Source organism: Rissa tridactyla, chromosome 7 (genome assembly GCF_028500815.1).
Source record: "Rissa tridactyla isolate bRisTri1 chromosome 7, bRisTri1.patW.cur.20221130, whole genome shotgun sequence".
In the NCBI taxonomy this organism is placed as follows: domain Eukaryota; kingdom Metazoa; phylum Chordata; class Aves; order Charadriiformes; family Laridae; genus Rissa; species Rissa tridactyla.
In genome coordinates, this window is record NC_071472.1 from 34,612,074 (window position 1) to 34,627,088 (window position 15,015).

At 33.6% G+C, this 15,015-nt stretch overlaps 1 protein-coding gene across 1 annotated transcript in view; it reads left to right on the forward strand.

The window, feature by feature from the left end:
• DNAH7 (dynein axonemal heavy chain 7) overlaps nucleotides 1–15,015 on the forward strand; it is a 115,445-nt gene that overhangs the window by 84,931 nt on the left and 15,499 nt on the right. Inside the window, exons 47-53 of the mRNA XM_054208225.1 lie at nucleotides 2,079–2,233; nucleotides 3,140–3,330; nucleotides 6,264–6,397; nucleotides 7,091–7,426; nucleotides 9,843–9,969; nucleotides 11,165–11,359; nucleotides 14,235–14,327. Of these exons, the coding sequence (XP_054064200.1) occupies nucleotides 2,079–2,233; nucleotides 3,140–3,330; nucleotides 6,264–6,397; nucleotides 7,091–7,426; nucleotides 9,843–9,969; nucleotides 11,165–11,359; nucleotides 14,235–14,327 (1,231 nt within the window). The remainder of the gene's footprint in view (nucleotides 1–2,078; nucleotides 2,234–3,139; nucleotides 3,331–6,263; nucleotides 6,398–7,090; nucleotides 7,427–9,842; nucleotides 9,970–11,164; nucleotides 11,360–14,234; nucleotides 14,328–15,015) is intronic.

Consider the following 15,015-nt stretch of genomic DNA (forward strand, 5'->3'; position numbering starts at 1 on the left):
AACTGAAATTGTATATTATAGGGCTAACTCTTGGAAGCATAGCTGTGTGGATAATACTTCGGCTTTGGCAGCTGGATAGGTGATAAAGTGCAAAATGAAACAGATAAGACAGAAATAATGTACTAGCTAAAGAACCTCAACATACTTTCATTTGAGTTTAAAAATTGGCATTGATTATACTTCAGGAAGCAAAACAACTTATTGAAGTAAGAGGATATATGCTGAGATTAGGAATGTATATGTAACTTTTAAAAGTAATTACTGTATTAATAATTCAATCACTCAGGCTAAACAGCTGACAAACGTTAATGAATTCAACACTTCTGTAGTATATCCTAACACTTCACTTTTGTAAAGCTTTGATCAAAATTCTCTTTGAACTAATGGAATGATGATTAGCATTTTAGAACTAAATAATGATAGCTTTTAATTTTGAAATGTGAGATAGAATCTACCTCAAATCAATGATACGTATTACGCCTGTAGTTATGAATTTATGGCTAGATGGATTTTATATTAGGACCCCAGGAACCATATAAAATGCAACTCAAACTTTTTATAACAATAAATTTTTTAAAAAGCAGAATTAGAGAGCTATTCAAGGACAATTTGCAAAGATACACAGTGACTGCTTATGCATTCCCATCAATAAAGAACAATTTTATTGTTGATGAAAGCTATGTGTGTTTGGCTGTTATTAGAGAACAATTCTTTAGTTATTCAGTCTTAAGTATTTCATGTCCGTTACACAGTAATTCTGAAATAGGATATGCTGAAAATAATATATGAATGAAACTTTGAAGTAATTAGGGAATACATACTGTCGATTTTGGCTGAAGTTTTCTCAAATCTTAAGTTCTTATTTTAAAATAAGAACAAGCAAAATTATTAATTACATAACTATTGTCTGTTTTAGAATGTGCTTAACATGTAAGTTTACAGTGTTCAGTTTATAGTTTGCAATTGCTGTATCGCCTTGTATTATCTTACTCTCAGAATCACCTGGGTCTCTCTTTGGGTGCTCATAAGCAACTGAATCACCTAGCAATTTGGGAGTTCCGCAATTCTTTAAGCACACTTTGGATCCATTGGTGAACACTGTTACTTACTGTGAGATTGTCTTCTAATACTGCTGACACTACTGCCTCATCTGACAGATGTTCAGATTTCAAATCCTCTGTTTGCTTCTCTAGACCTATTGCATTACCAAATTTGTCCTTATCTGTGTTTAGCAAAGTATTCAAAATACTTGTAACTTTACAAAGACTGCACTTTAACTTTGTTGATGTCTGCTTAGATATCATGCTGCCCTGGTGGATTACAAATGCATTTCCTGAATCACTGAATACATTTTACCTGTGAAACCTTTTTCCTTTCATGGTTAGGCTGAACAGGGTCCCTTCCAGGTGACTCCTTTTCCTAAATTATTCTACAAGGGGGAAGAAAATCGTCCTCCTTCGCCTGGTGAATGGTCACTCCCAAGTCCAATTTGTGATCCATAACACAGAAATCTTTGTAATGTAACTCCATGTGGTAGAGAACACTGTAAAAAAATCTGTGAAGTAGTTACTAAATCTGGCTACATAAAACCCAGAAGTTCTTTGTGTCTATTGGTGCTTTAGGATTAGGGATTAAAACGTAGATACCTTTGAATCTGCTTATATATTTCCCTTTATACTAACTCTAAAATGTCTCTTTAGTGGAAAATTCCATTTGTTTTCAATTTATGTATATGACTATATCAAAGCTATTCAAAATTTCAAAACTTAGAGTGATCTTTTTATTTTGAAAGTGTTATAAAATTAAATGCAATTAAATTTTCTAGGAAGTAAGAAGTCTTATTCTAAGTACTTTCTTTGAAAGAGGAAAATTTTTTTTGAAAACAAAGAACTTTAAGATTCATCTGTCTCCTGTTAAATTCATCAAGGATTATACCTGAGTATGTGCCTACTAAAATTTCATACTGATGCACTTTTGTTTTAATGACAAAAGGGAATAAATTGCCTTAAGAAGTACTTTGAGGTAAACATTTAAAGAGCTTATATTTCAGTTTTGTAAGTGTGAATTTTTCCCTTCAGAAATGCAAGAAGATGGCCTCTGATGATCGATCCTCAGGGTCAAGCAAATAAATGGATAAAGAACATGGAAAAAGCCAATAATTTGCATATAGTTAAACTCAGAGACCCTCAATTTGTTACAACACTGGAAAACTGCATTCAGTTTGGCAGTCCTGGTAGGTTAATAACTAATGAAAGTGTAAATTACAGAAAAACCTGGAGGGGGCACAATTAGATAAAAAATGAAACTCCAGTGACTCAAATGTTCTCATAGTTAAGGAAAACAGAGAAATCTTTTTCTTGTTTTGAATCAAATTAGTACTGTAGTAATTGAAGTCCTCACCCCAGGTTATGAGATACTTCTTAGCACAAGATAATTATAATACTCAGTTTAATTTGTATCTTTTAATTGCTTTATGAGATTTGCCATTTGTTTGTTTTCATGTTACAATAATTTTATTTCTAAAAAGTAATGTTGTTTTTATTTAGCTTTTCAAGAGTATAAATACCAGATTGTTAGGCTGTGATCATTAATGATTCTTGTATTCTCTGTAGTATCTGTATTGCAAGTAGTCTTATTACCCTCAAATAGAAATAAATTAATGAAATGTATAGTTACAACTCCAGCTATTTTTCAATGGCTAACAAGTAAAGAAATGGATTGTTTATTCTCCATTATTTCTTTCTTGATTTTGACAATCTCATATGCTTACAGTGAAAACTGAAGCAGACTTAGTTACCCAAAATTATTTCTGTGGCATGTGACATTTAATTTGTTGTTATTTCTCTTTTCAAAAATGGTAGCCTTAAACTGCTGTTCTAAGCCATTGGCAGCAGTAATAATAGCATTTAGTTGCTTTTTTTGCAAATTGATATAATATTAAAAAGAATTAAAGGTACATTTCTTTGATTCATTTTTCAATCAGCTGAGTAAGAAACATTAACTTTATCTCTAGGTATTGCTGGATTCATATTTTTATTTTCACACTGTAAATATAGATTATACATATGTATTGTAAAGAACAGTCAATCGGTAATATAAATGGCAAGAAAGTTCTACTAATTCTTATGTTATTTTGAAGTGCTACTGGAGAATATTGGAGAAGAACTTGATCCTATCCTAGAGCCACTTTTGCTCAAACAGACCTTTAAGCAATCAGGGAGTACATGCATTTGCCTTGGAGACTCCACAATCGAGTATGCTCCTGAATTCCGCTTCTATATTACAACTAAGCTGAGAAATCCACATTATCTTCCTGAAACATCTGTTAAGGTGAGAATTTTGAAAATGAATGTGCAACTCTGTTTTAATTTTAAAATGATTCCTTGGCTAAAAACAGGGAAGAAATTCTGGCACTTGTTTATTCCTCCTCCCCTGCCAAAATTGGAGTTTTTTTACAATGCTGGAAGACTGGTATCATGTCAGAAGTGTTGACATTTCTCATGTCTAATACTTCACCTTGCAATACTGTCATTCTTTCATACTGCCAGGAATTTAATTAATTAATTAATTTTAACACCTTTCCCAGTCTGTATCTTCTGATACTATTTAGTCACCCTTTATTATAAAAAATATTTACAAGGACTTAATATAATAGTCACCTCACATGCAAACTCTACATGATGCTTTTATATTCATGATTTTTATCTGCAGTATAGTTAGGGAGAGGAGTCTGAGCAAATCCTGGCATTGTGCGTTGTTTATAACAGATAGAAAATATATTTACAAATGTATATATTTGATAACTGTAGCTATTCTTATTTTTCTGTGTTAGGACAAAAAAAAAGTAGTTTTCTGCTTTAAAGAATAAAATTGCTGTTTTAATCTTTTTGAAATTGCTTGGGAGATATATTCCTCCTTTTATTTGTTATTATTTTTGAAGAACTGTTTATCGAAAAGTATTGCAAATTTACACTTTTGTTAAACATAGACTATACCAAAACACAAAACCTTGAAATCAAAACTTTTTAAAGTATTATGATATTCAGTAAAATGGAACAGTAAGTTGTTTCAACAATAAAGGAGTACTGATGCAGGAATAACGGACAAAAAATAATGAAAGATAATAACTTCTATTCACTTCAATGCACATCAAATCACCTATACATTGATCTTTTATCAAGAAGGTAAATAGCTGCATGTACAGAAAAAAAAGATGAAATATGAAAGGAAGAGAATAGCCAAAAGATTTAGAGTACAGATGACAGTTATTTCCTAGGAAAAGTTTTTTACTTAACAGACAGTTAAAATCTCCTAGTTGCCAATCAACAGTCAATAGAGTCTTTTTTTTTTTTTTTCTTCCCCAGAATATAAAGTTTCTAAAGATAAATCTTCTCTAGTTGGTTTCCATTCACAGACATAAATAGTTAATTGCTCCAACACGGAGCAGTTGCTTCGTTACATGGTTGGGGATACTCCCAGCTACACCACACGCTGCTGAGGTAGCTGACTAACGTGGCTCACGTACAGGGAGCAGAAGGCAGAAAAGTAATATCTAAATATCTTAGTCTGAAGCTAATTGCAACATCCATTGGTGAATCTGTCCTGAGGATTATTCAGGAGCTAGCTGATGAAATGAGTCCAGGGAAAACAGTTATTGATATGATTATCATATTTCACAGAAAAAGATTGTACTGAATTCTGATGTGACTTACATAGTGAAGCCTGCAAAGAGACATAGGTCATGGATTTATGTGTATTTACACTACATAGATATGTATTTGCAGTTATGAGCCATTTGGAGTAGTTTTTTTTTCCTGTTTCTAACATTATTAATTAAATGTAGTAAAACCCACTAAAAATCAGATAATTTTCAGTGCTGCTGAGGGAAAGGTGACTTATTCACATCCATAAAAATATCATTCTGTCCGTCAGGGACCAAGGAGAAATGCAGAATGTAGACAGGAGTTTGCACTTAGACCTCAGAGGTTCCAATGTCTGAACCAGACAACCTTTCAGAGCATGGCAGCTCTGAAAGCTAACTCATAACGCCATTTGTAGCTAGCCTTTTACTTTGAAGAAGGGAAATGAAGCCTATAGAAGACTCTTGAAGTTTTGAACCATTAGGTCCCTCTTATATTTCCCAGTACTAAAATTGTTAAATAAGGTGAGGAAGAAATAGGTCATGATACTTGTGAAGATCTTATTGATTCTTAGTGTCATATAGAACTGAACCCCCTCTCAAAATTCCTGTGTGCAAGAACAGTGTGATATGCTATCTGTGCTCCTAAATTTTTTTTCAGATGAGGCTTACTAGAACCAAAAACTATTAGTGACGTATTTTAAGAAAGTTAAAATATTACCCCTCCTAACTTTACAAGCTAAACTCATGAAAAAAAGCCTCAAATATTTGGACAACTTTCAGATATTATTAGTGGCAGAAGCAGATCAAGACAAATTAACTTCACAGGTATTTCATGTTCTAACTGATCACTATGTTCAAGGCTAATGTGCTTACGAAACACAAATCAATGGTATCTGTACCCACCAAAAAAGCCCAAAGAGAATCTGTAGTCACTATTACCGAGTCAATTAATTGAAACCAATATTGTCATCAGTCTTGATGATTGATAAGTAGATTATTTTCTTGGTTTTGAACTACATGCATCAAACTATTTTCTAGACTTCTGCTGGTAATGTATTCCTTCCCTTTCTCATGTAAAATATTGTACATTTTTGCCACTTCTTCAGCAAGAGCATGTGGGTTTTTTTCCAGATCCATTATAAATATGTCATGGGATGGGAATTCTTTTAAATAAAATTTTTTTTTCCAGTCACTTATTTTCTCATGAAAAAGAGACCATGATGCTGTCCTAATTCTAAGATGCAAATTTCCCTGTAATAATAACATCAGAAATTGCGTGTGAACAAGGCCATTACAGAGAGAAAATGTATGTGGTAGAGGCAATAGTGTTTGTTCATATTATATGGACCAATCCCTTGAAGCACCGATATTCAAAGTTTCAGTGTAATTTTGAGGAACAGATATTCCTGTCGTATCCCATTTATGGTTAACTTTCTTGATTAAACCTGGAGTTAGCTCTCCAACACATAATGTTAAAACCTCAGCTGCAATTTATTTACTCTCAAAGTTTGGTTGAGCATATTACATGATATTTTACAATCCTCATCTTGTAAATGAAGAAGCGTTTTAATTGCGTCTGGCCATAACACTGCTATCTTTTAAAAAATATTTCTTCTAACAGGTAACATTATTGAACTTCATGATAACTTCAGAAGGAATGCAGGATCAGCTTCTTGGAATTGTAGTTGCAAGAGAAAGGCCAGATCTTGAAGAAGAAAAACAAGCCCTCATCCTTCAAGGGGCTGAGAATAAAAGGTATCAAGATAACTTCCCTTGCTAGGGATAGAAGCAGATTGCAGTTTAACAAAATAAAATCATGGTAACTAAATTTCTGAGACCTTTTTTTTTGTTTGATTTAACAGGAAATTCAAGACTGCTATTTTTGAGACCCCAAACTTAGGCTTTTGTTTGTTTTTTAGGCTGATTTGGATGCATGCTCTTACACATATTCCTGATGGTTGTGCCTTTCTTCTTCTGATATGTCTTCCTATTTCTGTGATTATTAGGAGCTGCATTGCAGGTTGTGTAATTGCAAAATGTAGCTCTTTATCCTGTTCTCTGTTTTTATGCATCCCTTCCATGGTGTTAGCATATGATTTGCTGTCCTCATGAATTTTGATTAGATATTAATGGTTGTGTTTTAGAAATACTCTCATTGTGTGCTACATTTGCACTGATTGTACGTGACAAAGAGCATCTTTCCCCATGGGTCAAAGCATGAAATATACAGTATTCAAAGTGGTTTGTCACTTCCGAGTTTTGATATCCATTTTTAGCCTGAAAGTGGCTAAATTTTTCAGAAATTTAAGGGACTGTTTAATAAGAAAAAAAGGTTTTGCTATGTAAGTTCCATACCATGAATAGAATCTACACATTGTCTTATTTTATAGAAACTAACAGAAAACAGCTCTAATTTTCATATGTGAAAAATCTTGTGTATTATTTTAGGCAGCTAAAAGAAATAGAAGACAAGATTTTGGAAGTTCTTTCAGCCTCAGAAGGAAATATTTTGGAGGATGAAACTGCTATTAATATATTGTCTTCTTCCAAAGTTCTGGCTAATGAGATTTCTGAAAAGCAAGCTGTAGCTGAAGAGACAGAAAAGAAGATTGATGCTACTCGTATGGGCTATCGTCCTATTGCCATCCATTCGTCAATCTTGTTTTTTTCTATTGCTGATCTAGCTAACATTGAGCCAATGTACCAGTATTCACTCATGTGGTTTATTAACCTTTTCATCATGTCTATAGATAATTCAGAGCAGTCAGAAGTTTTACAAACAAGGTAAGAGTGATACTTCACCATTTGTAATCGGTGATATATTCATAGCTACTCCAGAAATGTTACTGCCATTTCTCCAAAGTGCATCATCTCATGCATTGAATTTTGAAATATTTTTTGTATATATATATAAATATATATGTGTGTGTGTCAGATATTTTCCTGGAAAGTAATTTATTCATAGAAGCAAAATGGTACAATATATTACAAGTGCAACATATTCCACTATTTCTGCTTAGTAATTGCTACCTCAAGTAGTGTATGAAATTACGAAGTATGCGTTAGATAAAAGTGGTCTATTTGCTTTGGTTTTATGTTTCATTTAATGTGACTTTGTATGTCTTCAAGGAACAGACAAGAAACTTTTTCACACAACTGGTGAGAGAGAATGAAATCTTGTGACTGGGGTTCTTGACTGTAGAGTGTGCAAGGCATTAATTATTAACCCAACCTTTTTTTTAATTCAGCTTGATTATTGTTTTATACTTAAGGTGTCACTCCCTCTTCCAGCTTGTTCACGAGAACAGGAGAAACTCTGCAATCTTTGATGACCTGAATTTATTTTACATATGATGGACATCACTATTATGATCACATTAGGATTATTCAAAATATACCCTTTAAGTGAATTATCTACACAGAGATTTTTTTAAAGAAACATTTTCAGTGTTCTGTCACATCAGTTATAAATTCTACTTAAGTGACTTTATTTGGTCGTCAAACCACAGGGCATTGCTTCTGTTACTTAGCTACTTGCCTGTTCATCAAATGAACAAAGGATGGGAGAGGGAAACTACTCTCCCAATTTGTATATAGAAAATTTTCCCAGTTAATATTGCAAATGGCAATTTCTGAATTATCCATTACTGTCCATATTTTATTTAAATACAAGGAAGTTGGAGTACCTGGTAAGGTAGTACTTAGTGTGTAGTTTAATGTGTAGTGTTCAGTTTAGTGGCATATTGGTTATTTTTTAATTAGAATTTAGTCAAGGTCTAGGCAATCTATCATAACTGTTTTATCAAAGATATTGCTACTAATCATTTAAGGCAGATCTTAATATTTTGGTATCATATTTGAAACTACATTCAAGGTAGTCTTTACCAATAAGGCAATCTGTTTTCTATAAACCTAGCTGTTTGACTATGTCTTACTCAAGTCTCAAAAAAACCCTGTATGCCTGTGTGCCTGAATTAAAGTGAGCAATAAATAAAATAATCTCATGTTGATTATGTTGATTCAGAACCTTTCTGTCAGCAGAAATACAGAGATACAGGACCTGAATCCCAGCTGACAGTATGCATTCCTAGGGAAGGACTTGTGTAAGCCCGTTTTGATAATTTTGCCCAGCGAAGGCAGAGGAAGTCAGACTCAACAGAAAATTCTCTGTGAATTAATAATTCACATAAGACTGTTTATCTTGAGCTATCGTCTCTAGTCAGGCATTCTTTACTAGAGGCTCTACGCTGAGATTTTTTTAATTATTCTTTTCTCATGCAAACCATGTTACTTCTCTAACTTGAAAAAAGCTTCCATTTTGTCCCATGGCCATCTTTGTGTCAGCATTTTGTGTATAAATTGTATGTATATCTGTTTAGCTGATGAGGAATCAGTAATTTTGAAAGGACTTAAAATGCTAATAAAAAAACAGGCACATTTATATATTACAGCAATATAACAAAAAATGGTCTATTTCTTGTTAGATTAATAGAAGAAAACAAAAGTAGATTTAAACACAAGACTGAAAAGGAGGCAACAGATCAAACAACATAGCTTGCTCTCAATCTCGATCTTCGGTCAAAAGCTTTCCACTTTTCAATTATAATAGATCACACTTAGGTTTCTGAATGATCTCCGTGTCAGAACTGGAGGAATACAAATTCAGACACTGCATGTCTATCCACCCAAATGGGCTTTTCCTTATTTTGACTAGGTATTCAAGGTATTCAAACTTAAGCCTTTATAAAACAATAGGTGGCCTCCTTGCTTTGTATTTAAAGGAAGTTATTGAAAATAAATCACAAAGTTTTAAATATGTTTGTATTATAGTGTATTAAGGAAAATACTCTGTAGAATGGGAAACATATTTCAGATAATCTTTAAAGATGGACTGTTTTGATTTTCACCCTGGTATTTATATGCATAATGAACTTTAAAATTGCTGCTTTTTTCTGCCCCTTCCAAAAGAGACCTCTCACTTCCTCTGAAAATCTTGTATTACTAAGATGTAATTGCACTTAAATGTGTTTTATGTTATTTTGCTGTCTAAATGGTACATGCATTTAATGATTGCTTTGGGGTGATTGACCAGAGAATTTATTAGAACAAAGGAGAGCTAAATGGTTTGTAATAGATTTCCAGAGTGTGCACTCTTTAGAGTGATATTAACGGAAGGTTGTTCTCTTTTTGACACCTGTAGGTTGAAGATTCTCAAGGATCATTTTACTTACTCACTTTATGTCAATGTCTGTCGCTCCCTCTTTGAAAAGGACAAGCTGCTCTTCTCTTTTTGTCTAACTGTGAATCTCCTGAAATACGAAAGATTGGTCAGTAATTAATAATAATTTGCAGTTTTATATGATATGTATTAAACTGCATATACAAACTATCAGTAAAAGGAGCATACAGGATAAGAATAGAAAAATAAGTTTATATATAAGTTTAGAAATGTAAGTTTATATTACTTAAGCCTCAATTTTGTGGTGTTTTGTTTTCATTTGAATAAGCAATTATAAGTATCGAAAAAGATTCTCTAGACTAAAATAAATAAATAACAAACAGGTATGGCAAAACTGAGCTAGATGATAACAGTTTTTCTAAGCATTACTTAAAGCAAAGCCTAGCCTATGTTATTCTTACTTTGCAAAATTTTACTGTAATGTATTCTGAGTTCTAAGAGCATATCAAAATGAATTGTTACCACTGATTTAAGAAACTACACATCTTTTTCACGTAAGGTGCTAAATGTGCTTATTTTTGCATAGAATTCCTTAAAATCAAACACTTGTATTGACTGAATTATATTAATTTCTAGTAATTCTTAACAAAATATTTCTTCATGGGATTTTTTAAATTCATAATTAAATACACACATTTTAACCATATCATCTGCAAAACTGTACGTATGACTGCTTTGGGTTGTTTCTTTCAGCGTAATATGGAAAAGTTTATAATTTTAGAAACTTCTGAAATTTTTATATTGGGGAATATATAGAAGTGAATTCTTTCAAGAGCTGACAGTAGTAATCATGGAACACCATTCTCCCATTCACAGGGACTTCAATTTACAAATTCAAGCCATCAAAGAAATTCTGAAATAAAGGTGTATTGAGAAAGGAATGAGATGTGTAATAGGTTGATATTTCTTTTTAATGCTTAGCCTTGCATTGTAGGAAAAGGTTGCAAAATGCATGGTTCCCTCAAATACTTCCAGTATTTTTTTCCTTCAACATTTTGGGATTTGAAGAATGGGTATAAAAATCAGTTAACATTGTTCATTCCCCAAGTTAGGAATGCAGATGAATCTTTAAATTGGCTCGTATCTTAGGTTTTTTGATTTCTTAAGTTCATGTTTAACTGAAAACCAGACACTGAATACTTTGGCAATTAGCTTTTATTAGTTCTATAGGAGCTTTTTCAACTAATGCAAGAATTCAGATAACTCTGTTGATTTCCTAAATAATGTACTAAACCCATTAGATTTTATTTATTTAGTCCTGAGAACAGTGTTTTTCATTGTAGATTAATGAGAATGAGTGGAAATTTCTGTTAACTGGAGGCATAGGTTTGGACAACCCCTTTTCTAATCCATGTACCTGGCTTCCTCCAAAATCATGGGATGAAATCTGTCGACTAGAGGATTTGCAATGCTTCACAAACATTCGGCAGGATTTTACACGACTAAAGGATGGATGGAAATTGGTATACGATAGCTTGGTACGTTAACATTCCTGATTGCTTGCATTCATAAGCTAATTAACACATTGAAAATATTTATTCAGCGAAAAGAAAGTACTGTCATTTTACATGATATATTCTTACATATATGAATGTAAATATTTAAGCGAATGGTGTGTAGTAGTAGATTATTGCCAGTTTGTCAGGTGGCTTCTGAATGATTTGAATTGAATTTGGATGGGAAAAAAGCAACACAACCTGGAGTGGTGATAGTGAAATTTACTAAGCTTTAGGCAAGCACTGTCCCCTGTCAGCCTAGGCATCTGTTTACCATGCTTTGAGGATGCCTTTTCACGTTGTTATGTAGCATGCTGCTTTCCTGGATAAACGTAAAAAAACAATTACTCCATTTAGAGAAACTGGAGTGGAATTTGGGAGACCTTTGATTCTCAATTCTGACAGTGACCTGATAGATGCATGAATGACTGACTTTGTCTTTAACTTCATCACTATTTCCTTAAAATCTAAGATCTTTAGATTAATTTTACTCCACATTTGGGCACTTGTTTCATCTTCACAGTGGTTTCATAACCACTTCCCTCTTCAGATAATACTGTCCATTTGTGCTAGTCCATTGAACCACCTCTCTCACTATTAAACTTAAATGATGAAAATTTATCATCGATATTCAAATGACTCAGGACTTCTTACATCCATTTCAAAAAGATTAACTGTGTGTTTTATTAATTGTAAATGTCAAGGATTTAGAAATCCTATTTAAAAAAATGGTCTTAAAGTATGCAAAGAGGGAAAGAATGGATTTTTGGTTGGAAATGCTCATAAATGTGTGATGATAGACATTTAAGAAACTGAGCGGCTGTAGCTCCTTCAGTCGTCCAGATTGCAGGAAACAGGCAAATAGCAGAGATAAAGTTTTCCTTGGGCATTTACAAAAAGATTGAGGGCAAGTTGAGGGCTTTAGTTTTTCTTTGGGAAGCAGTTGCTTGGAAAATGAACAGAGAAATGATGGCATTTGAAAAAGATATCGAGGGAGGGGGGACTACTTTGTAAGGCACTTTGGGATTATAGCTTTTTAAAGCAATGCCTAATATAAATGAAAGGTGCTGGCTTTCAGAAGTAAAGATTCAAGATGTCTGTGATAGCTATGTGTATATTCACACAGCCAAACTCAAATAAGTAGAAATGCCTTCATTTAAGTGGCATTCAATAAAATGAGATCTATAGAATCAGGTCATCAGTTGACTGATAAAGAATCTACTAACAGTTACAGTGAAGCCAGGAACATTCAGTAACTGAACATTGAGCACTAGGTCAGAAGGAATGGCATTATCTATCGCTGTCCTGATACAGAAGAGTTGCTATGCCTTTTACTTGTTATGTGAAAACATTTTCATTCCCCATCTAGCTTTAATACTAGTACTTTCACATGAGTGCAGTGGAATTTTCAAAAATGCTAGTTAACGGGTCTTGGGCAAGATTCCTTTTTCATAGCTGTATTTTTATCACCAGTATAGTTTATCCCCAGTAATGCAGCCAGCACTTTTTCCTGTCTTGTTGGTGATACACAAATTTAAAATCAAGGGGAGTTTCATGTATGATGTGTGTTAGAGAGAGAGGGCACACAATCAGTGTTGCTTGAGCCACTTTGTCATCAGCAACCATAGACTGAAGATTAATGTTTTTCAAAGGAGTTTGAGACATACTTTTTCTCCTCCTACTCTTGTAGATCAGGTTGTTCTAAAAGTAGGGGAGACCTGACTTCAACTCCCTAATTCAAGGATTCCATGTATTTTATCTTAAGTTGTATTGCATATCTTGGAGTAGGGACCAAAAGTCAGTTCTCCTGTAGCTGGCTGACTTAATCTCAAAGCTAGTGCTGCATCTCTTCTCATGGAGAAGCAAAGGCTTTTAAGGACTCTGGCACAACTCAATGGAGCCTTCAGTGCAACCTCACTCTTCAGTGTTTCCAAATTCACTCAATTTTCCACAAATCTTGCAACTTTTTTCGCTAAACTCTTAAACAGCTGTTATAGATGTCATTCTGAGGTACCTATATTCCCCCATATATTAATATAAAAATAATGCAGCATTCTGGATTCTGATTTGAAACTAAGTACCTAAAAGTTGGGGAAGGAGGGAGCCATGCTCCAGATCCTTAGCAGAACATGACCACCATTGTGATTTGATTTGCTAAATCAAAGTTGCTCAGAATGCAGTTTGTGCAGGTCTGTCTGCATACCTCTGTGCCCAACCCTCTACAGGCAAGCCTAAGAGGCTCACCATCAGAGCTGTAATACCAGTTTCCAGACAGACATACGTAGCTGGCACTGTACTCCGGTCTAATAAGAAGTTAACATGCCACACAACCACTGCTGTTCCCAACCCAATAACTGCAACAACTACTTAACAGCTGCATTATTCATAGGCCATTTACAAACTGAGTTCGCTGGTACATTGTTTGACTTAATTTTCCCATTCTTGTTTTCTCCATTCAGATGTCTAACTCCTAGTTATCATGTAATACTGTAATGTGATTGTCATTGATTATATGGTTATCATTGTAATATTGAAGAATATTCTGTTCTAACAGAAAGATGGAGGTAAAGTGCATTTTCAGGTTTCCTCCAGCTCATTCTTTCTCCAATTTCTAGAGAAGGCCTTTAGATTATTATCTTTTAAATACATAAAAATTACTATAACTTTTCTGCTATAAGAGAAGCTTCTTAGGTGAAGATAATTTGAAGTTTTTTTTAAAAAAAGCTTTAAGCATGTCTACCCCACTTCTGTAGATTAATACATCACGGATTGATGCATCAAGTTAAAAGATAACTTACTCTCACTATAGGTAATTCACAAATGCCTTAAAGAAGGTTGAAATACATATATTTTTTAGGAACCCCAGCATGAGGATTTTCCTGCAGAATGGCAAGACAAGTTGGGGGAGTTCCAAAGGATGCTTATCATTCGCTGCCTGAGACCTGACAAAGTATGTACAAAACTTTCACCTTATTCAAAGGAGTCTATCCATCTTAGAAAACAAAAGTATTTGCAAGTATACATTTCAACTGTGCTGTCTACAACAGTCTATTGTAAAGGAAAATACAAATTAATGAGATTTCAAAAAAACAGCAAGTTTGAAATTGTCATTATTTTTTTTTTTAAAAAACAGAAGGGTAGGCGTTTACCTTTTGTTAAGTTTCAGTGTACACACCAAAATTCCCAGAGCTTTTCCTCCTTGAGACTGTCTTACAAACCTTCTGACTTCCCTTTTTCAGTTCACCTGCTATTTTTGCTGTTGTAACTTTTTTGGTGGACATCACTATCTATGGTAAATTTTGTCTGATCTAGGAAGATAATTTAATGGTAAGCAGGAGAGTAGATAATGTGGGTACTTAAAGTTAGCAGTTATTGCAGGCACACAGATTAATTTTGTTCTATGGAAAGCATTTTGAAGCAGAACTGTTATGAGTCTGTCTAGCTGTAAGTCTTGAATGTGGCACAGATCACAATAGAGGATCATGGTTGTGAATCTTTATTCCAAAAGAGTCAACCTACTAAAAACCAGAATATAAGTATTTACTTAGACATTTTTCATATATTCACAGGTTAGTGAGACTACTATTAGTCCACACCTAGCCATAATGACAAAGCCTATTGTGAAAGATAGGAGTTAG